The 24927-nt window shown below is 40.3% G+C and overlaps 1 protein-coding gene across 5 annotated transcripts in view; it reads left to right on the plus strand.

The window, feature by feature from the left end:
- The window catches only part of JMJD1C (jumonji domain containing 1C), a 164535-nt gene that overhangs the window by 105404 nt on the left and 34204 nt on the right, over positions 1–24927 (plus strand). For 3 of the 5 annotated variants that reach the window (XM_061448880.1, XM_061448906.1, XM_061448898.1), the window contains 3 exons: positions 2853–2966; positions 19827–19932; positions 24689–24813. In XM_061448880.1, the coding sequence (XP_061304864.1) occupies positions 2853–2966; positions 19827–19932; positions 24689–24813 (345 nt within the window). Of the gene's footprint in view, positions 1–2852; positions 2967–18515; positions 19261–19826; positions 19933–24688; positions 24814–24927 lie in introns of those variants that run through there. The other 2 variants (XM_061448889.1, XM_061448913.1) reach the window with 2 other exon arrangements.

Genomic DNA, 24927 nt, shown 5'->3' on the forward strand with positions numbered 1-24927 from the left:
TTTTCATGTTGTTACATGCCTCGTATGCTTGCCTTTAGTAGCTGACTCCTGCCTGTTGTGCTCCTAGTCTGTTTTTCTTTGTGCATACGTGATGTGTGGTGTGAAGTTTGGTCATGTCTTTTGTATTAAGATTTTTCAAATCCCTCTCCTGTCCTTGGTGGCCTGCCTATCTCCCAGAGCTGATGGAGTCTGGACTTTGCTTTCCCAGGCAGGCCTGCTTTTATTAAAGGGTGGGGTTTTGTTGTTCTTTGATAGTAGAAATATTTTCTAATAGTGCCTGAAAAATCTGAACTTGTGTGCAGCTGAGCAGATATCCACAGATGAGGAGGTGTGTGACATGGCAGTTTTGCTTTATTTATTTACATATTTTTCCTCTGTGCTTGTGGGATAGCCCGCATCCTCCACATGCATATTTTGGGGGCGTTGGCCTGTCTAGAGGCTTAGATCTATGAAAGCAAGTGAGAAGGCATTACGTTTCTCTTCTCAGAATAATCACGCTCGCAGATCTATATTTGGAACTAGTTCTTTTAATACCAGCAGTAAGATAAACCAGTGGCTCATGAGTACCTTAATCTGTAGTGCTGTCTGAATCCTGAATGATAACTGTAAGCCACATTCCACGTGGTTTCATTTTGGCTAATGATGTGGTATGTCCTGTTGTTTGTAGTCGGAAACATATTTCTTGACCTGAATAATAGCCCAGAAAGTTAGAAAGGAAAAATTAGAACAGTGCTTCTGAAGCTGTGGGGATGAGTTCAGAACCGAAAGACACTACAACATTGACTTTTTTAAAGAAAAGGTTGCCTGCTTTTGGATTCATACACCCAATGCTTGGCAATTTCATGATGTGAACTCCACCCTCTCAACTCAAACCATTAGCAATACAAGATCCATTATAGAAAAGTGATGCAAGAGCAAAGGCCCTTTCATAACTATTAGAGGTTAAATAATTATTTACTCTTTAGACTCTGTAGTTAGCATACTGTCATAATCTTCTGCCCCCTCCAGTGCTTTCATCTAGTTACCCTGTTGAGATGGCTGGCTGGCTGATAGAGTGGGGTTATTTTTTTCCTTGTTTATGTGAGAGAAAAGGTAACAGCTGAAGTGAAACCTTGAATGAAATGGAAACAAGAATGCAGAACAATTACATCTGAGCATTTGTAAAGTTGGATAGATTTGTTAAAGTATTATGTATCTCCAATGAAGTATTCTCTCATTTGTTTGGTAAGGGACACAGCTGAAGCTCCAGAGATTTGGGTTAGATTTAGCCTAATTGCAAGGCAACACCTTTGTAAAATAGGTAATGAAGTCTGATAAAACCTTGAGTGCATTTCTGACAATCTGCCTGCAGGCTGGCTGGGAGCAGGTCACTGCTGCTCCTGCCTTGCTTAGGTGGCTTTTGTCAAGTTACAGAATTGCTTTGTGCCTCATTTTCCCCACCTTTAAACAGGCATCGGTGATCCTGTCCTCTCCTTGTAAGTCCTTGGGGTCTGTTGCTGTGGGGTGTTGCATGTGAGCTAGTGATGTCCTTTTGCCAACAGCAGCATCTTACATGTGTTAGTGTAGCATTTGCACAGTGCTTCATGGGGTTTGACCTGCCCTTTAATTCTTCTCCTCTTTGCCTTTTCCTCTTGCATTTTAAATTTAGAATCGATCTCAAAGGGCTTTTTTCCTTTCCTGTTTTACCTCATTACTGTTTTTTTTTTTGTTTGTCCTATAGAATAACTTTCCTCTATTTCTTCTGTCCCTCCATGTTTGTTTTCCCCTTATATCCTGCATGTTCTTTCTGCTAGTCATTTCTTTTGTTCACCCGTGCCTTCCTCTTGCTGTTCTTGTGTGTCTTCAGAGCGGCATTTTCTCTCCTCTTCATCCGCTGGGATTTCCTTTTCACCTGACTCATCCCCTTGGTACATCCCCACTCAGTCACGTTTTCCTTGCGCTTCTGTTACAGGAAACCCAACCAGCAGGGGAGGGGACCGCCTGCTCGTCCCCTCTCGGGGCAGATCCACTGAAGTCATGGCTCCCTTCCCACTCGCCTACCGCATCCCACAGCGCCTGGGCGAGGCTAGGCGGGGGCGAGGGAGGAGGGTTTGGGCAAAGACTGCCTGCATGGGAGCGTCGGGGAGCCCGTTATTCCCTGCTCCCCTTTCTCCATGCCCGGCTTTTGCAGCAGGGCCAGGAGGTTTCCTGCTTCCACGTGCTGGAGAGGCGGCGAGGGGCCAGTTGTCCAACTGGAATGTTGGCAGGAAACCTCCCGGCCCCGCTGCAAAAGCCCCTGGACCAAGCGCTGTCGCCTCCAGAGCGGTTGCGCCGGAGCAGCCGGTTGCTGCAGGGAGGCGCGGCAGCGGGGGCGGCAGCAGCAGTCAGAGCAGGGAAATGAGACGGGTGACTCCAGGCAAGGTGAACGATTTCAGAACAGGAAGGCGGGGGGGGGGGGGCGGGAGGTTTCACATCTGCAGTCTGCTTCCACTTCAGCGTCCTTACTGTAATTACCACTGCGCTAGCTAGTCCTGCAGGCAGAGAGAGGATCTCTCTGCTAAGCTGTATGTTTTAAGATCTAATCGTGCTCCTGTACTTCGAGCTTCTGTGGTAAATGCTCTTGCTCAAGCACAATAAGGGAAAGGAAAATATATGGTGTAGTTCCCTTTTCTAGTTGGTTTTCCACCCACGGCACAGAGGAAAAACGACAAACCCCCAAATCCTCCTTTCTTATATAATTAGTAATTTTTATTCTGTTTTAACTTGTTTTGATGGAATAATTACATCAGTATTTCTTTAGTCCTTGGGGTTTGATGTGCTGAGCTTTTTTTTTTTTTTTTTAATCCGTTAATTTTAATTTTTTTTCCTAATAGACATTCAAGCCCTTGGTTGGAAAAAGCGTATACAATTCAATTACTGCAGTAGAATTCCTTGTGGACAAACAGCTGGATTTTATAACTGATGATAGTGCCTTTCAGCCCTATCAGGTAAGAAATGTACTACTGTATAAGGCCTTTACATTTGGCTTAGTTAAAATCCATGTGTTTATTATTTTTAAGTGCACTTTGTGGTCAACTTCTGTTACAGGAATAATGTCCTATTGATTATTGCCAGAGATTATTGCTCATTTTGTGAAAGATTATATCCCATACTGTATCTGAGTCTAGTGAATCTGATCATGTCAAGGAATACTGTGCAACTCATGTTATTGAACCACCTTTAAGTAAAATACCTGACTCCTTTAAAGGTTAAGCAGTACCATCAGTTGTAGAGCAGATGAAAGATAATATCCTCCCTTCTGAAGCTGGGCTTTCATTTCTAGGTCTTTGCAGTAATACAGTGGTATCTGATGTACTAGGGTTGTTTGTTTTTTGAGAACGGTTGTTTCTAAGCATGCTAAAATTTCCAGTAGCCTTGATTTTAATGCCTTTTTCATTAATTAGAAACATGTTAATATATTAGCGTGTGTATTTAAAGAACAAGAGATTATTCCCTCCCCCACCTCTTCAGGAGAAGGTTTAAAAATCTTTTCTCTGACATTAGAAAAATATTTGAGACATTTCAGCTTGTGCTGAAACTGATTTCAACTTGAATAGCCATAAATTCTTTCTTATGGCTTGGATGGTACGCTGCGGTGGTACAGAAATAGTACTTTGAGACTTGGAATAACAGATGGTCCTGAATAAATGCTGTGTAATTTTGTCCCGACACCCCTTCTTCCCTTCTGTTTCACGAAGATGTTGTTTTTTTCCCTGGTACCAAATATAGAGCTAGAAAAAGAGAAGCGACTGAGAGAGAATCCTGGGCAAAGGAGAGGGAGGTTCAGTTTGTGGAAGGGCTGGTGCTCTTGGGTGTCGCTGGTAGGGAAGCCAAACGAGTTCAACGGTTTTTGTCAGGTGAGGTTACGTGTTGTGGCTCGAGCTGCTCAAACAGCTTGGCTCTGCCGCAAAGGACATTTCCCACTACTGGACCCCACACTAGGTGCCTTCAGCCTTTTAAGCCAGCACAACCTTGCCTTTTAAAACCAGGGGTGGGAGAAAGCTTGTGATGTTAGTGAGCTGAGCTGGGGATTAGTCCAGGGTGCAGCAAGTGCTGTGGCTTCCTCTAGGGAGGGAGTTAGGATGATGCAACAGAGTGGGATATCCTCCTTTGGCAGCAGTGACCTCTTAAATCAGCTGTGCTGTGAAGTGTAAATTCACCCTCAGAGTCCAGCCACAATCTTCCAGATGCATTTTAAAAAGCAAATACTTGGGCTGGCGTCTGTCCTTTGCCTGAAATTTATCAAGATCATGTCTCTGATAACATTTGTTCCAGTAACAGTAATCAGTCTCTTCTTGGCAATCTCCTTTTGGTTCCTTGCAAGATGAGCTGAGTAAAACAAGTTGAATATATGAGAAGGACTGCCTTTTGTAAAACAATCCTATTGCCAGGCCTGGCTGGCAGTAACATAGCTCTGCTATATGCATTTTAGGCCCTTCACTTCAAGGAGTATTTACTGATATAGTATTAGACATAGAAGCACCTTAATTTGGGAGGTGCCTACAAACTGAAGTTGTCATCTTTGAAAATGTCATGTGAACAACTGGCTTTATAATGTCTTAGTAAATAATACTGTATTTAACAGCATTAGCACTTCAGTTTTAGAGGAGGTGTTGACCAGATCCTGGTACAAAGCAGTAGCTTATGAAAAATAGTTCCAGATACAAGCTTGGTCTCCCTAACTCTTGGTCTCCATTTTTGACATGTTGAGAGCAACTTTGTGTGGGAGGAGTTTTCGTCCCCCTCTCATTGACCAAACAAGTACCTATTAAAGCCTAAGATGGAGGCTAGTGTTCTGTATCAAAAGTAGTTTGGTGACAAGAGAGACCTAAATTGTCTGTTTGTTTTAACATTAGGAGGAGGTTGTTGACAGAGATTCCTTTAAAGTACTAAGGCATCCAAAATTTGCATCTTAACTGGATATTGCACACATATTGAATGTAGAAACATAATAAAATTGAGGTCCCTGGTGAATAGTGCAAAGATTTCTTTATTTGAAAGGTTATAAGAAGTTTTAGAAATACCTCCTGTAGACATGTTTGCAGTGCTAGCACTGTCTCATTGCAAAGTTCTACAAGTTAATTGTACAGATAAGATCTTTACCAAGTGATAATATCCTTAAGGGAACAGAAACTTTCTTAAACATGCTAACTGAATTATGTACCAGCAGTGTATTAAGTGGAATTACTAATTTGATCATTATAAGACTGTTTTATCCTGAAAGATACCTGAAGTGGGAGGATCGTCTGCATTTGTTTTGCTTGTTATTTTTTTGTTAATGCTGGAAATTATATTCCTAGCCTTTGGTCACTTAATATGAGGTATTTTTTGCGTATACCTTTTTTTCTTGAAAACTTTCCTTTTCTTTGCCAAAAAAACAGGTCCTAGATGATTTGTTTTGTAAACTTCCTGCAAAAATATGCTTTTCTAAAAAGAGAAAAAGAAGTTCTTTTTGCTCCCTTGTTTGGTCTGGAATACAGCTAACCTGCTTTAGAGCACAAGACAGAACTAAGGAACCATTATTTGCAGAGATGAATAAACTTTGAATGTTTATAAATGTGTTTAGTTTTTGATGTAAGCTCTCATGGCTGCACATTCTCAATATGAAGTCCATATAGACCATGGTGAGCGAAACACTTTTTACTGCATTTTGCTGTTAGTGCCTAAAATTCCAGTACCTTTCAGCCAAAACAAAGATGAATATGTGTGGGAAGACTCCATTTCACTTCAGATATAATTCTTAACTACTGAGTAAGTTTTCCATTGTTGCGTATACTTGTAATACTAGTAATGGGCAGCAGACGAGCATTTGGTATGAATTCTGCTCAGATCAGTTCTCATCAAAAATGCAGTGCTGTTTAACATAACTATTGGGCTAAAGGGCTTCATGAATTAGGTGGTGCTATCATTAAAAGGTGACAGCTGCTCAAGGCAAAGAAAAGAGCACACTTGGCATCCTTTTAGTCTTGGCAGGAAAAACAGAGTTTGAATAGGCAAAGAACTAAATTACTGTCGTTACCAGAAGTGGTTCTTCCAGAACAAGAGTAAAGAGACCTTGGCAGGACTCGCAGAATCCTGAACCATGGATTCCCATGCCATATCTGCGCTTCGCATAAACAAACGTGTTTCAGTTGTTAAGAGATTGAACAACCTTCACAAGAGCTGGATGAATGTCATTATTAAAAGTAGGGTATGGAGCTGCACTGCATGAGCCTTTTTCCATTTTTCATCGCAAGGTTTTCTATAGCAAGTATTACACTTGCCAGTAAGTTTATTCTTTACAGATAAATGTTACCTGATTTTACTTTTCCTTATATGTGTACTGCTTTGAATCCCACCCTTCTCTGTAAAAATTCCTTGGATCCTGTATGTGTGGTACCTGTAACACCAACCTACAACTTGTTTCCGGTGGCTTTTATCTCTGTTGCTTCATAGAGAATATAAACGGTGTTATTCTCGCCATGGAACTTGTGTGGGACTGGGAGTGACTCATTCATAAATCTGGAATGGTCAGACCGTTTAGTCATTTAGTTCTTTTTATGGTGGTGACAAGGGGATCTTGACGGTAAAGGAGACAGGAACATTTGCCATAGTACTTTGCAGTGAAATGAAAATTCCATTCCTTTGCAGGAAATGATAGACAAAATTTACAACATGCATTTTCTATGTCGGATTAGTATCTGTAGAAAATGTAGTCTTGAAATGGGATGTGTAAGTCAAATCCTTGTATTTTTCTCCTTTGCATTCACAATATATTATGCATATTTTGTAAGTAAAAATCAACATGTAATGGGGTTTATAGTGGCTCCTGTTACAGACTGAAAATGAGCACACTTTCAAATACATCTGTTAATACAGTATTTTAAGCAAAACGATAGTAAGCCTTCACAAATACAGCTGTGACCTAACTCAAATAATTAGAACTGAAATGGTTTCTGTAATAAGAAGTTACTTGTACTATTATGACAGCTCTTGTGTTTGTTATGGTACATGTAGTAAGTTAAGCAGCAGCGAAGCTGATCATACTTTGTTTAAGCATTGTAGTTTACTTGAAGGACTATAGATGGGGATGTAAAGTGTTAAAGATCAGCATATGGTACATGTGACCTCATCAGTGTGATGTTTTTGTCTGGGTGGTGTTTGTCAGTACCAGTCATGGGCACTGTTGGGCTGAAATGCGTGATTCTGCTGTTACTGGCTGAAGCAGCTGGAGTCAACTGCATTATACTTTGAACAAGCAAATAAAGAATAACAAAGTGGTTTATTTTATGCTTTTCCATTATAAAATACACTTATTGAAAATGTATTTATTTCCACTTTATGGAAAGACCCAGAAAGACTCTGCTTTCCTCAAGAAGTCAGTGAATTTCAGCTGTGTGTCTGGGTCAGGCAGAGCAGGGTGCGTGATGTGTATATATTTCCAAATATATAACCTAATACATACACATTTTTTTTATATGTGTGTGATAATATATTTCTAAAGGATTTGTGACCGTACAGCACTGGGACAAATGTGCACAGCTGAGACAGGGCAAAGAATAAGATTTCCTTCACAATCATGAAACTTCCTGCAAGGAGGCTATTTGACAACTCAAGGAAGAAAGTGGAAGTGTGTCCAGAGTCTTCAAAAAGTCCTCATGCATACTGGGTTTAAAAAAAAAAAACAACAACAACCCCCCAAAAAAACGCAACCAAAAACCCAACCCTGCTAGGAATGAATCAAACCCATGTTTCAGTTCTTCTGTATTCACATTCTCCTTTGGAACAACTTTTTTAAGACAAGGCTCATTGCCTTAGTGTTTCAAAACGGTAAGGTCTGTCTGCCTACCTCTTTGATGAAGGTTGCAAATGTAAAGATAGGGCACTGGGAAATCCCCTGTGGGAGGTATTAGATGGCAGCATGTGTACTTCCCTCTCTTTCTAAACATGTATTGCATGTCTGAGGTCTGACAGGTCAAATGTCTAGCACACCTTAACATTGTCGAAGTAGTAATAATAGACTTTTTCACTAATCATGAAATAGGTACCTCAGATTAGCAGTCTAATACTGTGCTAATCTTACTTGATCTGTTAGAAATTCAAGTTCTGCATGCCATGAAGTAAGGATTGAGAAAAGAGCATTGTGCAGCTCTGATACTCTCATTTTCTGTTATGGGCAGACATCGGGCATTTCAGCCCTGTATGCTTTTGGGTTTTGTGAATTGTTTGCTCATGAAGAGCAAGCTGATTGTGTAGCAGGGCTTGTGTAGTAGTGACGTGCCCATAAAAAAAATACTTGTAAACATCTTGAAACAGGGATAAATAGTATTCCTCTGCCTGTACTTTGAGCACCCCATAATCACATGTGCACTTATCTTTCAGACTTCTCTTACTTTAAACTTAAGGCTTAAAAATAGCAACTGCAGCTGAAAATGCTTTTCCTGTGAACTTGTACCTCCAGTGATCAGGCCAGCAGGAGCTTTTGGGTTGGCTCCACCCTTTGAGGTTGACAGAAGCAGCTCGGGAACTCCTGGTGAGGGCCAGCTGGCAGTCGTGGCTGTTTTGTGCTCCCTTTCTGCTTTCGTTTCCTCCATGGGTAACAGGGGTGCATACAGCTTTCTGTATCTTTAACTTTTCTCAAAATCGGATTTAAGAGCTGCCTGTTCTTTCCCATGTCTCTGGTGTCTGGACCACCCATAAGCAGTCCAGCTGGCATCTCTGGCAGTGTCATAAAGAGTGATGGTCTAAACAGCTTGTTACCAACACATCTATGTTTAAGTGTATGGTTCCAGCATGGGGGGAAGCAAAAGGCTGAGTCCAGCTAGAAGTGGGTCAGATGACTCATACCAGTCCTCACTCACAGCTACACATGTGGGACAGAAAGGGTTTCATCGGAATGCTCATGAAGAGAGGGAGGAGGGGTTGGCACCCTCCTTTTGTGAAGTTAGAGGGAGATGTACATTGTCTCTCCCAAGCCTGTATTTGTGTCTCCCTTTGAAAAAGAGCTGCTTCCTTAAGGACTTTGTCTTTACTTTCAAAATAAGTGGAATAAAATTGTACCCGTCTGTTCTACCTTGATTTTTATTTTTATTTTTTTTAAGAAATACAGGCTTTAGTTACCTTTTTGAATCTCTCAACAAGGACTGATGCAGGAGTGTAGTTCTTCCGCATCTGACAAGCCTTAGAGAAATCGGCAGCATGGAGGGGAGGCTATCAGTCAGCAGGTGGGTGTCATAGCTGCTGCAAATAGTGTGGCTCTTCCAGGTAGTAGGAACTGCTGAGGGCTGTGGGAAGGTAGATGAGGAGGAAGAGGAATGAGTTGTGAGGTCCATTGGAGGTAAATTAAATCCATGAGACAGCAGGTTTCCTTCCGCTCTTGTAGAGGAACTTGCTTTACTCTTCTTCAACTTTTTGAAAATCATGGTCATTTAAATGGTTTGACCACAATTTTACTGTAGGAGGTAATGTTAAAATAAAAGGCGTTTAAAACAGAACAGGCAGAGCAAAACTTGTTTCTTCTTTGAAGGTGAAGATTGAATCCTTTTCACTGAAGTATGTTAGTACTTCTCAAAAGCAGTCTTGGGATTACTAAACTGACAAACCCATCCAGAGTAAAACCCCACAGTCATTATATGGGAGTGCTTACCCAGGAAAAGAGTAGGCCTTCCTGCATTTCAGGTAGGAGGGAAACTGAGTTTCATTGAAATGTGTTCTTAACAGAATTAAGCTTTAGCTTGACATGATAAGCACAATAGCTTGTTCGATGAAGTGCCCATGGGTTTGTTTGCTTTTGTTTCTTCCTGTGATACAATATTCCTTTGTTCAGGGCTGCTACTCTATGTATTTTTGAAATTATACCTAGTAGAAGTACTAATTTATAGCCTAGTGCATTGTGAGAACTGCTCCACAAACTCGAGCAAGCTACAGTTTGTAGAACAGAGGTTGAGAGCTGTAGCAGTTCCAGGTGTGTATATGGCATTCCTTTTCCAGGCCAAACATCTGGGGAGACACTCAAGTAATTTTATCCAAACTTGAATTTTTTAAAATCAGAAAGAAGTATGAATCTTACTTTCTTAGACACTGGAATAACATTACTGATAAAAAGTGTAGTATATGTTTTGATATAGAGATCTTGGTGTACAGAGCATTTCCTGATCAATCTTACTTTCTTTTTAGCAGTATACTATGTAATTAAATATACTTGAAGTTTTTTTTTTGCTACCTTTGTTTGTAAATACTGATCCTCCCCCTTCAATCTAGCAAACATTTCCTGTCTTTTGAATGGAATTAAAATAAACTATTCCTGTTTTTTTCCCTGTACCCCCCTCATTTGTGTGTGTCTGCCATAGTATTTTAGTGTGTTTTTACTGAGCAAATGAGTTTGGAGCATAGTAATTTCTGTGCATCACAAGCTATTCCGTATTTTATTATTTTAGCTGTGAATTATAAGCATAGTTTCAGCCATAGAGGCTGGGGTATTTACCCAGTGTGAATGTTTTCTTCCTTTTTGCTGTCTTCTTTTAACTACTCTGTGCCACTTCGGGACAGAACAAATAAAGGCAGATTTCAGGATGCGTTAAGACTTGGTGGCTAATGTATGGTGCTTGACACGGTCAGGCTTCCCCCCTTCCAAGTAGTGTAATTCAGTCTTGAGTTATGTTTTCAATAGGAATTTTTTGGTTCTATGTGCTAGTAGATTTATCGATGGAAAAATATCGCTAAATTGATGAGCATAGTGTCAATTTTAAACACTGAATGCCTTTCCTAAGTTTACCCCAAGGAGCTTATTGCAGCAGCAACTGAAATATCCCTGTTTCCTGATTAGCAATGAATCTTTCCTCTTCACGACACCATTATTCATCTGTTCTATAAAAGGCACAGCCATTGCTTTCTCTGGAGTTGTTGAGAACTTTGGTGTTAATCCAGATATGATATACGTCCCAGCTGGTCAGACCTCTTGTTATTTATAGGGAAAACTCCAAAAATGGCTCCAGCAGGTCAGAACAGTGCTCTTAGCAGGAAAAAAAAAAAAAGGCAAAAAGCACACAATGATGGCTGTGTTGCTTTTGATACTGTCTTGGAGGAGAGGCAGCATTTCCACGTTTGCACAGTGATGGGCTCACTGTCACATGCGTAGTAAGACAGTTGGAGAGTCTCTTCACTGTATCCCTGAAACAGAGAAGTTTCTTCTTCTGAAGGAAATTCTGCCAGAAAAACGTGCTGATTGTTTTTCCAACCCAGATGTATTGCTTCTGTGCAGTGCTGCCTTAAATCCCATTTAGAAATTAACTCTGAAAAGTTCGTGCAAATACAGTGGTACTTGTTTAAACCATGAGAGAAGCATGGTTTATTCTGAACTACTTTCATATTATTGGCATGTGGGCCAACAGTCTAAGAACTATGTTTTCAAACAAGCCCTGGAAAACCACTTGAAAATAAAACATTAATGTAATAGTAATTAAGTGAACCAAACTCCACTGAAGCCAGCTTTCAAGAATGTTTTGAAGATATCTGATGTATTCTTTCCTCTTGACAAAAGAACTGGTTAAGATATTTTTATTGTTGGGAAGGATTTGTATTCTGCTTGTAATCCTTATGAGTTGTAGGGGCAAAGGAGCTGCAAAGTTTTATATTCCCAGAGCTCCTATTTTGTAAATAGGGTTGAGGATATTTGCAGAAGGGACTGGGTAGTTCCATGGCTGCTGGTAATCTGAGTTGGTGGTAGTTCACATTACAGAGCAGAGTCATTCACAAGGGTGAGATGCTGTGATGCACATTTCTAAGAGGTGGCGTTGATTCTAGGAGCTGTTGTCAGTCTGCCAGGTATTGGATAGTGGTTTGCAATTTTCTTCTGCAGATTTGAGTTGAGAGACCTTTGCTCTTTAATACAGTAAGCTTTTAGTTATCAGTAGCCTTGTCAAAGAACGCTGTTGCTGAGTAATGCAGCTGATAAAAGATTTGATGGAGGTAATTAACCACGAGATAAGAGATGAACTATCTGGTCTGTCCTGTTTTTTGTTGTTTTTTTTTTTTTTGTGGTGGCAGTTGAAGCTGCTGCAAGTAATTTCTGCTGTCCCTGATGAAAGGAGGATGGGTCTTCTGTAAAATGATCGGTCTGAGCAAGAACTGATTTCTTGGCTTGATTTCTGGGGGCATTCGACTGCCTTTCTAGCAGCACAGTAGTTCAGACAAATGGTAGTCAACAGAATGTACTTCTTTTTGCTTAGACACCTCCATCCATTCAGCATGTCCTTCAGCTGCTCTGGTCTGGGGAGTTGTTGGATACCTTCTGAAAGCTGTTCACAATTCACAGGGTGTCTGGATTTCGGTTTAGAAGATTTTACTCCAATCTGCTGATCTACTCTCCTTGTTAGCGTCAGCTTCACTCTGGTAATTGCTTGCTTCAGGAAATGTCTGCACTTTGAGGTTTCTTTTTCCCATAGTGGCATTGAGTTGCTGGGTGACTCAAAGGCTTTTTCCAGTATCACCACGTGACTTGGAAGTTACTGACTGAGTGGGGTAGGGCCTGTACCCCTCCCTGTTTCTCCTAGGACTAGATAAAACGAAATGCAAAATTAGGACAAAGTTGCATATTGCTGAGAAGATGGTGATAAATATAAGGAGCCTGCAGTGAGGAAGGGGAAGGAAATGTGATTCAGTGGAAAATAGAAAAAAAACAAATGTATGGCTATGTCATCAAAATGAGGGAGGGGGTGGACATGGAGCAGCGCTATCACTTGACTTTCATTTGTTTGTATGTGGAGAATGTAAGTAGTACAAATGTGCTCTTAAGTGGAAACTGACAGCCCACTAGGTTTGTCTGTAGGAGCTGCTTGCTTGGGAAAGTCTTTAGATCAGATGTTAGAAGATACGTTTGGCACTCCCAGAGATCATGCTTTTCTGACCCAGATTGTCCCAGCTGCTTGAAGAGATGGTGTTGTAACCCATGAGCATAAGGGTCATCTTTTTTTTTTTTTGTCTCTATTTTCAAATGCAAAACTATTGTAGAGGTCAGCAGAGCAGGTTTTCGCTTGTTTTGTGACAATGTCTGCCTGGCTCAGGTTTGGTTTTGCTTGTCCATTTGTGGCTGCTTGCTTACCTGCTGCATGCTCATTCTGTATGCTGCTGTTGTTTCCCTTTTGTCTTTCCATTCTAGATTCTTATTTACTGATACAGGAATAGTGAGGTACTTGTGAAAAGCAAGTTTTCCAGCATACCCATTTCGCCTGAGACATTGCTAGTCTTACAGGAAGGCACATAGCTTTGTTTTTGTGTTTGTGACTTGGAATCAGGGAGAATATTAGGCTACAAGACAGATCTGCCCCCACCCCCCATATATTTATGTTCCTAACTTTAATATATTTTCCATAGGATAACCTTTAGTATTTTAAATAGAAATAACTCACAGCCCTATTCTTACGGGTGTGAGTTACTCTTCCAGAACTGAACTAACCGGTGAAGTGATGCTTCTTCAAGCCCCAAATCATGATTTAGAGAGGTGTATGCAGCCTTGCTCCCCTGATGCTCAAACATGATAATTAAAACTTTAAAATTAGCGTCAGCTCCTTAATTGTTGAACAGGTGAAATGAGGAAGTAGGAGTGTGTGAGAAGTATTAGGTATAGGGAAGAGTGGGGAACAAAATACAAATTGTTGATAGTTTTTCCTGAGAGATGTTAAAGCTTAATGACAGCTGGAAAATCACTGAAGTTTTAGTCTTCATCTTTTTTTCCCTGTCGTTAAACCTTTCTACTTACAGAAACAGTTGGAGCTATCATACACTGAAAATAACCTTTAATATTAAGTGTTTGTGGTCCGAAATATCTATAAACATTTGTCCTTGTCACAACAGTGCATTAAGAGCCCCTTGTTGGGAAGGGATTCGTTATCCCTGTTGTTTGGCTTGGCCTCTGCACCTAGGGAGAGCGTCTCTGCCCGTCCCTGCTTTTGCCTGTGTGGCGTGCCTCTGTGCACATGTGAGCAGGGCTGACCTCAGCTCGACTTTGTTTCTGGTTTAGGGGTCAGGGTTGTGCCTTCAAGCTTGACTTAACTGGTTCAGATGTAGCCCAGCAGCTGCTGGGTTTGAATGAGGTAAATCGTGACTGTGCTCTCAGAACAGCAGAAAATAGGTCAAGTGTGGGTTGGGTTTACATAGAAAGCACTAGGGTTGCCTTGTAAGCCTAAGCCTCTTCTCTCAGCTCAGACAAAGCTGTTTAAGGTAACCTGGGAAGTTATGATCTCCCAAAAAACTTTCTAGCCTTCAGTAACCTCAGTGTTTCTGGCTGGTGTTGCAGGGACACACTGTGGATCGGGTCACTGTTCGGCCTGGAGCAGTCCCCTTTGGAAAAGCATTTCTTTATGCGCTTCTGTGGAGTTGCACAGCCCTGGAGCCTTCAGTGCCTCGCTGACCTCCTGCCCTACCAGCTGCAGTGGTGTGGCAGCAGGGGTAGCCTTTCATTTGTCAGAAAGGAGTAAGGAGTATGCTGTTTATTAGTGGTCTATGCATGTGTATGTGTCTGTGAAGCAATAGAAGATCTCTGTATTTTAGTCTTGGCTAAATTTGGTGATTTCCCTGTAGGGTTTTGATGTGGTCTGTGTAGCATTGGCAGGACCTGCCCATTGATACTTTTGGGGGTGTCAGTTGCTGTCAATTTTTCTGTGTTTTAGTTGCTTCTCATCTTTTGCACTTGAAGAAAAAAAAAGGTGTTGTAGCATGGCAGAGATACACTGCCAATTAATAGAACTTTTTAAGATCTTTGGTGTTCTGCCTACCCATATCTTACGTCCCTGTTCTGTCTCACGTGTTGTTTTGTGTTTTTTTTTCCCCTGCGCATTCGGATGTCAGGCAGGACAATATTAAGATTGAAGGTTTGTTGAAAAAGTATAATCAGTGAAAGAGATTACAGATCAGTGATACAATCAGGTATGTCAGGTAACACGATCAGTGAAAAAGAAAAGAGGAAGAAAAAAGAAATGGATGGTTAGTTATCAAGGAATGAAAATAAGGAGAAAATCACATTGCCCTTTTAAATGAGGGGTAAAAATCACGTACATGTTTGAGGCTGGGTGCAGGTAAGGTAATTTTTATTTTTTTAATGGGAGTAAATAGTCTTCTAAATGATGGCATTAGAGGTCTAGTGTAAATTCTGAGCAGTCTAGTTTTCAAAACCAGTACTTTCTTCTGCCACTGTTCTCTGAAGACTGTTGTGACAATCAGTTGGCATGTGTTGATTCACCTTATTCCTTGTTTTTCAGAGTGGAATTTGAAATTTTATTTCTATGCAGCTGAAGTTCCATGCAGTTGTAAAAATGATTTGGTGGGGAAAAAAAAAAGAAAAGGGAAAAGGGGGCTCTCAGTTTTTTATAGAAACTGATTTCAAGATATTAATGAAACAAGAAAACTTTTGATACATTGATGTCTGAATTCTTCATTTGCACTGTTTGAATTTAAATGTGGTCCCTCTACCATTAAAGTACTGACAAAATGCTTATCTCCTTCTGCAGCACATGCTGTGTAAATGCTGTAAACGGGACTCTCAAGTCACTTATGTACTAGTTTTCATTTAATTCGTGTCCTAAATTACCAGAAAACCTCTAAGCAGCCAGAGGAAGCTATAGTTAATTAAGCCACAGATGGTGAGGACTAATGTGGTGTTGACCTTTGCGAGGACTGCAAAATCTACTTAGTCTTTCCCTGTAAAACACTAGCTGAAATGAGTTCCTACTGATATTAAAAAGATGTCTGTGATGCCCTGAAGCCAAATGCAGAGACACCATGGCCAAAGAAGGCACTTTACCAAATAAATGCTTGCAGGTTCCTAATGTATGGCAGGTGGTATGTGGAAGTTTGGTCTTCCAGGCTGTTATTTAAGCCTTGTTAGTGCCAAAAGCTGCTCTTTTTCCAGGACCGGTTTTCCTGGAATGCATATCGTCGGTTCTCTTCACTGAAAATGGAGAGTTCCCAGCTGATGAGTTTCTACACCCTCCTGTAAGCAGCATGCAGGCTGTGTGATGGAGGGTGAGAGTGGCTACTCGAATCCTCTTTGTAGTTGTAGTTCTGTGTTCCACGATTTCATCTCTTGATTTAATGAACTCGCTGCCTCTCAAGTCTGTGAAGAATGACTTGGAGAAGTATTTTAAAATACTGAGAAAACAACTTGTTTCATTAGTTCAAGTGTTGTTAGGAAGGTAGAGAGCTGTGGAAATCTGCAGGCATTCCTTCCACAGGCATGCCCAGCTGCCCAAAATGGAAAAGGAGCTTGCGGTCATTTCAGCCTTTCAGAAGACTCTTTGTATGGTCTTTGGGCAACATGCAGGTTTGGCTCATCCAAGAATGCCTCTTAGTATCTTGGACAGTATTTTGTTTGTGGATGGGGCTTAACTAGGAGAATTCTGTGTGTATTAGGATTTTGACTTGTTTTTCTGTGGGCACTGTCTTTAGAATTCCAAGGAATTTGAAGTATTATAAGTGATCTGCACTCGTTCACCTATGGCTTTGAATGATAAATTATGTTTGTCCTAATAAGCTTTCTGAAAACACTTCTCCGAACAAAGGTTTCCACTTCCTTGTTAGAGCAGCTTGGTATCTTAATCTGATGGTCTGTACTTTCGAACCTGCTCTATAATTTTGCACCAGTAGAAAGAACATACATAAAAACTTAATTTTTTTGAAACACTGAATTCTTTGGAAAAAAATTGTTTATCCTCCTTAGGAATTCCTAGATGTTGAGTAAGTCCCCAGCAGGTTTAAATTACCACCTAGAGAGACATGCAGCTGACTCAAGTATTGTTTTGATAGTTAAACAGAAAATTTACTCCAGTTCCTCTTTTGGCCTGTAAAGAAGGAACAGTGGAGCAAGGATCTAAAAAACTTGACATTGATTGGAAAGCTTCTGATAGTCACATTATTTCATGTGACTGTCTTACAGAAGGGCAGGAAGGATTATCTTGACCATATCTTTCTAGCCAATATTCCTTTTGTCTTTTTCTCAGTGTTGCATATAGTAATTTGTGGAGCAAGGGGCACTGCCATTGGAAGTATGTAAAGAAATTCCTACAGTAAATTTGAAAAAGAAAATTCCAATCCCATTTATTTGCATCCTGATTTGCATTCTACAAGGATTTCAAACCAGCATTAACATCTTCCTGGAAGCAGTATTCCAGGACTTGTGGAAAAAGTAGTCTAGGAGAGGGTACCATACTCTACTTTTGTGAGTAGAACTACTTTCAAATGAGGAAAAGACTACAGGAAAATCCTACAGGGCATTTAATTCTTCTGTGTGTTAGTCTGCCAATCTTGATACTTCACCCAAGAGGAAGGAGGTTCAAATCCATAGACAGAGTTGTTGTTTCTTGAGCTATATAAACACAGGGTAAGGGAAAGGCCTGGGCATAGCAGAGTCATCTGTTTGACTTCAGTGCTAAGATGGGGGAGACTGTGAGTCTGTCTTGCTTGTTACCCCGTCTCCCTGTTTTTGCCAGAGTTTCTGATGTGTGCTAAACCATTGTCCTTAAGGCTATTACCTTTATAGTTTAACACATTATACAATTAATTTCCTGGATTTTAGATGTTCAGATGTAAAATTACTTGTGGAAAAGGGTCAGTCATGGCACACCTGTTTTTTCATAGATACATGTAATATATACACGAAAGACCAGAGTTTCTCAGACTTCAGGAACCTGTGGGTGTTTCTGGTATCTTGATACTGAGCTTCAGTTGTCAGTTATGTTTTGCTTTGCTGTACTGATTTCTGTTGAGCTATTGTTCATGTCTAGAAGCAGAATACTTTTTTTTTTTTTTTTTTTAGTGATTGCTGGTAAATGTTATATTTCATGTGTTTGTTTAGAAAACCCTGGGTTCTCTTTGATATCCTGTACTTAATCGTGGTCATACCTGCATGCAGTCTGCGTATTGGATCTTCAACCTCACTTGTGCCTTTTGTAGCTCGTCTTTGAGTAATAGGTCTGACTCCATGGTACCTGATCGATATGTATAGTCTTAAAATACAAATTCTCTTAGATAGAAGGAATTACTCAAAATGTGCAAGATACGCATGTTAACTGCATTTCTAAGTCAGCCAGGCTTCCAGTGTTGCAGTGCTTCAGTCTGCTACTTAGATCTAATACTTGTGGATCTGAGAGGGGAAATTTTTGGTACAGAAGTCTCATACAGCTGCTATGGAATAGGGTCCAAAAGAAGGGCAGACAAATGAACATCGTACAGCTCCAGTTCCTGGATCTTTTGGGTTCCCTTGGCAAATCGTTCTCTCTTTCCAGTGGTGGTATTGGTTCTGTATGTAGGATCAATACAAAAAATAGATTTGCACAGGAAAATAGAACCCTTTTTAGATTGCCTCATTGTTAGTCTGCCATCTTGGAATAAATTTTAGTGTTGACCCTCATGTGTCTCTGATAATGCTAGCAACATACTTACATGGTTGTTTTTAACTTGGTGGTAGAGGTCTTGTTGGTCTTCTACTTTGTTATACTTTGCATGTAATAAAAAGATAATGTTGACCATTTCTTTTGATTCTGATGCTGTAACGCCTTCAAAAGCATACGGCAAGAGAGCAATTTTCTCTAATAACTGAAGCATTGATGCATTCTCCATAATGGAGCACAGCAAATCTTCAAGTGTCAGGAAGTGAATTTTGAATTTGAAATAGGTGTCCTGTGATCAGTGGGTTAGGAGGAATAATCTCATCTAGATGAATAGAGAGAAATTGCTCGTGTCACTTGAGAGCTTGCCAGCAGTGCACCATTCCCTGTGTTGCTTGTATCTTTGTATTCTGTGGCTGGAGCTCTTCATAATAATTGTGAAACATCAAGGAATTTGTTGGAGATCAAGGAAAGAAATTGCTTGATCTCAGCTGCAGTACTGATAAAACATTTTACATTTTCTATGTGGAGAACCACTGATTATTTTAGCTGTCTGAAGTTCTCTTGGTACAAATGAATGTTCCTGCAGCTCATGCATTTCCAAGGCCATCTTCGGTACAAGTTGTTGCCAGGCTGTGGTGCAGCTTTATTTCTCTGTTACAGCCTCAAAAGCAGAACTAGCAAGGTTGCTCTGAAATAGAGGAATAGGTATTATAAGAGTCTAGAGATGAATGATTTAAGCCGTGCTTTCAAGGATATGAACCAGATTTTGTACCTAGTTTTTCCTCTTTAGAAGGACAGTGCCACCAAACATGTCTTAATTTCCCAGATGATGTCCTGCTTGAATAGTCAAAAAGAATCTTTTCCAGGAGAACTGGAAAAAAAGGTGTGTGTCTTATTTGAAATTGCCTGTAATAAAGGCCTACATTTTGGAAAATGTAGTAGTAGTGGTGTTTCAAAATATTAGTTTCTCTTAAAATACAGCTTTCTTATGCGTTATCTTTATGGGGTTTATATCTATGTTTATGCACAGTATGTCCATGTTAAGTTTTACAGATATGAAAAACAGGATTTTGTTTGGGTTTTTGGTTTTGTTTTTAAGATTAATTTAACCATTATTTAAGCAATTCTTTCTGCATATCTGTAAACATTGAGGTCTTTGGAGGGCAATTTTAGCTTCTAGTAAGACAGTATTTATGAAAATGTGATCCTATTAATAGCTTACAAGTCTGGCCACATGCGGGAGCTGACATACTGTGTTCCCATGAAATAACTTCTAGCACTATGTTACACTTCAAAGTTTTTTTCTAAAAATAACACAGGGATTTGTAGGCAATCAGTAAAATTAGCACCAAACTACTTAATATTGTACTCTAAAATACATCTAGGAAATTAAACAGAAATGTTACAAGTAAACATAACATATGGTTCTTTTTTTAATCTCTACTTTAGGACGACGTAGACAGTCTAAACCCAGTTCTCAGGGATAACCCGCAGTTACATGAGGAGGTAAAAGCCTGGGTAAAGGAGCAAAAGGTTCAGGAGATTTTTATGCAAGGTAATTATGTGGGATATTGTCTTATTTTTATTCTGTGTTAGTTAGTTTAAGGCCATTAGTTCTGTGGGATTCATCCCATAGCATTTGTGCTATAATGGAGAATATATTTCTTACTTGGAAGTTACTTTTTTGAAGTATTTGTTAATACAAGAAAACAAGATCATGTAAGAAGCTGTGCGTGACTTCTTCACTGTTCCTAACTTGTTTGATGTTTCAGTGATTACAGCAAAAGCTGAATATCATTAGTCTGAAAGTAGGTATTTCATAAAGTTTGTTGTGAAAAATGTATGAATGGCAACCGCACACCTTTTAGCATGTTTAAAACTGCTCTGTTTTCTGTTAGCATTACTATCATGTGTGATAACTTCTCAGATACCCGTCTGTGCTTGTTCTGTCACAGATGAAGAATACTTTCAGATCCCCACCCCACACCCTCACCCCCGATTGAAAAATGCCTTTCAAATAAGTTACGATTTTGTAACTTGATTCTAGTGCTGGAGGGTGGCAGCAAATGGAGATGTCATTTTTTACACTGTAGAGACAAGTTACAAGAAAAACTAATATGAATTAGAATAAATTATTTTGATTCAACCTTGCTGACAGTAGAAATACTGTATGCATTCACAGTATATTCATTAACTTCCTGCAGAACTGACAGGCAGCTCTACAGAGGCATTCCTAGCAAAGGGAGGGAGAAACTGTTCTCTGTGGGTCTGGGTTAAAATCCCCAGGCAAGCAATAAGACAAGTTTTAGGACAAAAAAATGCTTGAGCAGGCATTCCATAAATTAAGATTAGGAGGGGAACAACAAATAATGCGGTGTTCTAAGGATGGTGTGGAGATTTGCTTGCTGTCTGTTTTTTTTTTTTGATGAAAGTAAGATTAGAAGACCAAAGGAATATGGTAAGTATAATACTGAAGTTACAGTAAAAAACTTGTCTTCTGTGGAGTTTCTGATTTGACTAGATGCAATTATTCTTAAGGGCCACAGAGAAAAGATGGTGAAAAAAGCGATGTGTGGTATGTTGGTGTTAATAACTTTATATTTTATCTCAATATCCTCAGATACAACATGAGTTAATAGTCTGTTGATGAAATTTACATCAACTGGACTGAGAGGTGATGTGAAATCAAATTAGGGCTGTATGAAAAGGAAACTGAAATTCAGGTTGCTTATTGTATTTTGTTATGGTAACAATAATAAGGTGATTATAAAAGCCTGTTTGTACACTGGTTGCAGAATCAATACTTGAGCAAAGCCCCAGAGTCATCTAAATGAAACTGCCAGCTCATTTACATCCTGTCATTCCAGGAACTGTATTTTTGTCTTTGTATAGATGGTTCTATATCATTTCTCAAACAGATGTTTGAGTGCTTAGAAGTGCACAAATTAAGAATATTTTAGATGGTGAGATGAATCTAATCCAAACATCCTTTGCAGACTAGCTGTCTTGTCTAAGGAGAATCTGTAGTTCAGATCCGTTTGTTCAGCTGTGTGACACAGTGTGGCCTGAGGAGAGATGTGCTTCCTCAGGCAGTAGTGCATCTTTCACTGCAGGGGCCTTTTCAGTGCCACCACCTCAGCCCCACAGGATGGTGGTCAGCCAGCAGAGCCTGCTGTCATGTTCTCCTGGGGCATAATCTGCCCTTCAAGCATGGAGACTTCGCATTTGGCACAAACCCGTCAGTAGCTTACAGACAGCCTTCTAGCAGTGTTAGCTGCTGTAATCTAGTGATGTTACCCTTTCCTTCTCCCTTCCCTTGTCTGGTTTTCTTCATCTTCTCCGTTACAATTTTGCAGTTCCCTGCAATTAAAGTGACATTTTCAGTTGTACCATGTCTAGACGCATCTATTAAGGTTGTTACTGTTACTCTTACTTCATCCTCTACAGCATTTTTAGGATCCAGCCTTTTCCTTGTCTGTGATGCTACAACCTTCATATCATATCTTGGTATTTTCTACTCTTTGCAAAAAAGTTAAAAAGCAGTTTATCAAAAGAAAGAGGAGGGTTGGACACAGGCATTAACACTGAGTTCTGAATGTTTGAAAAAAATTAGAGGAGGGGGAGTTTTTGTCAAAACCAGTCCAATTTACAAGAATGAGACTAAAGAAAAAACTTGGCCCTTGTGACCTTTTCTTTGGGCTGCAGTCACAGCAGCATGCTTTGCAGTAGAGATTGTAGGTTTGGCAGGGAAGTAGTTTATTCCTTGTTTTAAGAAAACAGACTCCTCCCAAACTTGTCCAAGTTGAAAGCTTTTGGGACAAATAAAACCAGTTCAAGGAACATAGTAAAGTGTCTTTGATTTTTAACAATTAAAATATTTGACTTTTTTTTCTTCCTGTTAGATTTATTATCACTACAATCTCTGAAGCTGCATGTGTAATAATCCTCTTGAAACACTGAGTGTGCTTCAACCCTGAAGATACTTCCTCATTGTACTGCACAGGCTGTTTCAACAATGTGTAGCTGAGCATGATTCACCCATGGACTGGGGACAAAGCCAGGCTTTTCCTGTAATGGCTGCTTGTGGCTGGGCTGGGCTGGGCCTGGACTGTTCTGTATTGTATGACCACAGTTTAATTTTTCCCCTTCTTTCTGACATCCCAGCAGCATGTAAGAAAAAATAAAATCACCACTGCTTTTAAAGGTAGATGAAGTCTCTTATAAAAATAGATAACAGCTGGGATGAAGGGCAGACACAGATTAGAACAAGGAGTAAGAGGAAAGAAGTTGGCACTGGGTCAGTGCAGAAGAGTAAGAAAAGCTGGAAGCTGATGAAGAAGGAAGGATGGAACTTGCAAGCTGAGATGAATGGCAAATGACTTGGAAGCCAGTGGCCTGGAATTGTAAATGCTAAAATGAGACAAGAAGCTGGGGAGAGGCTGGTCCTGGTTATGCAAGAGACAGAAAATCATTGTGTAGTTAACAGTAGGGTGCAAGAGAGGAGGAGCTGGGATAGGAAAATAGGAATAGGAAATTGGCACAAAGAGACACAGGCAGAATTTAGTGAGGCTGTCTGAATAAGGTAGAGCTTTAGGACAGCCATGAAAAGTTAGAGACATGGAGAATGCGGTGGGGTCAGGCAGCCAGAAGTGTGGGAGCTGAGCTGGAGGCATTGGGGGGGGGGCATGTGGAGTAAGGGTTAGGGAAAAGCCATCAGGAAATGTGTCCCCATGGGAACCCCATCTTGTCCAAGATTAGGAATGTGAGACATAAGCTTGTAGATTTTTCCTCTTTTTCTGCCTCTACTTATTGGTGATTGGCAGTGCCTGTGCAGGCACATTTCTGACCCTTGTCTGTGCAGCTGGGAACATGCTGTGGGGATGAGTTAATGCCAGTAGCTTACACAGTTCAGCAGGTCTCAAATTTTCAGTTCAGTAGTGAATGATGTGGATGTGGGAGAAAGAAGGGTGCCACTGCATGTTGTTTCTGTGCCCAGCTGTTCCAAAACCTAGATAATCACATGCAAAAGGTAGTTCAAAAGGCTGTGCTAAAGTTCCAGAATGAAACCCTAAGACCAGTTGGAAACAACTAAATCATTATCGCTTTTACACTTCTCTTGATCTCTCAAATACTGACATTAATAACAGTCATTATGATCACACACTTTCTCATGCAGGCAGTATAATGGACCTAGTCATATGAATATGAATATTTTACTAGAGAAAGCCGTCACCTGTGAGGTCTCTGGCATGTTTGCTGCAGATGATTGAGCTTGCTCAATGTACTGGGCAGAGGGGTTGGAAAAAATGGTCTTTAGGAAAGACAGGGGAATTATGTCCTTGTCTGTGCAGTTGAGCAACTAAGCCCTCTTAAATCATTTAAGTTAGGCTTTTTGTAGGTTGTCACTGACTGGTTTTGCTTCCGTTCTTGCATGCCTGACCTGAGGTTTGATTGCGGAAGTAGTGAAACCCACACAGTTGGAACTGATCTTGGTGACATTGCTGCTTGGTCATACCAAATGCTATACAAATGCTTAAGTGTGATGAAATGTAGGGCTCTGGTGATTAGGTGAGTCACTGAACATGAATAAAATTATTGGATGTCAATTTCTGGGTCTTCAGGCCAACTATGAAATAACTTCTTTATTATGTAGTATTTACTTATGTCCCCACTTTCATGGGCTTTTGGAGGTGAATTTTTGCAAAGGGGCGGTGTATGGGATTTATTTGGAGTTGATGTATCTGAAGTCTTCAAAGTGTGCATGGTTTTCGGTTGTTCTGTGTGGCCATAGCAGGGGTAGGATCACTCCACTGCCTTTCTGACTGCTGTAATGGAGAGAAACTGTGGTCACTTATGGGAAAGACTTGGCAGATGCAGAGCCTAACCACCAAGATGTAAATCTTGCCAGCAAGCGTCTGGGCATGTGACTAGCCTGTTAAATAGCCTCTGTATAACCTGCTACTGCCACAGTCTAGCCTTTCAGATTACTTTTCTATGGTTGCTGTTAGTGGGTAGGACTTTTCCTATCACAGTTGCAGAAGGATTTAGCTAGATAAGAGAACTGTATGTTGAAAACGTTAGCAGAATTGTCCTTAAAGCATACATAAATGTACCATTTGCATTTCAAAATGTCTTCCTGAATAAAAGTAAATTGCACAGGCAGTCCTGTGCCAGAGTTACCTGTAGTTTGCTGCCTGTGCCATGCATGCTGTGTTTGCTATGAACCTAAATGGGGAAATCCGTTTGTACTTTCTTTTTTTTTTTTAAATCTGAATTCCTCAATGGCTTTTTTATTTCTTCCCCTTCTAAAGGTCCTTACTCCTTAAATGGTTATAGGGTGAGAGTGTACAGACAGGATTCTGCCACCCAGTGGTTTACTGGTATCATTACTCATCATGATCTCTTCACCCGCACTATGGTTGTTATGAATGACCAGGTGAGTTTGGTATGTGATAACTTGGAAAACAAGCTTCAAGTAAACTACATGTTGTGAGTTCTCAGTATGGTTTTGTGGTACTCTGAAATCCACTGAGTAGTTCAGTTCCAGCAG

The sequence above is a fragment of the Pezoporus flaviventris genome, unplaced genomic scaffold (genome assembly GCF_033815535.1).
Source record: "Pezoporus flaviventris isolate CSIRO_AGI_PZ_B2104156 unplaced genomic scaffold, CSIRO_AGI_Pfla_v1 ptg000001l, whole genome shotgun sequence".
Taxonomy (NCBI): domain Eukaryota; kingdom Metazoa; phylum Chordata; class Aves; order Psittaciformes; family Psittacidae; genus Pezoporus; species Pezoporus flaviventris.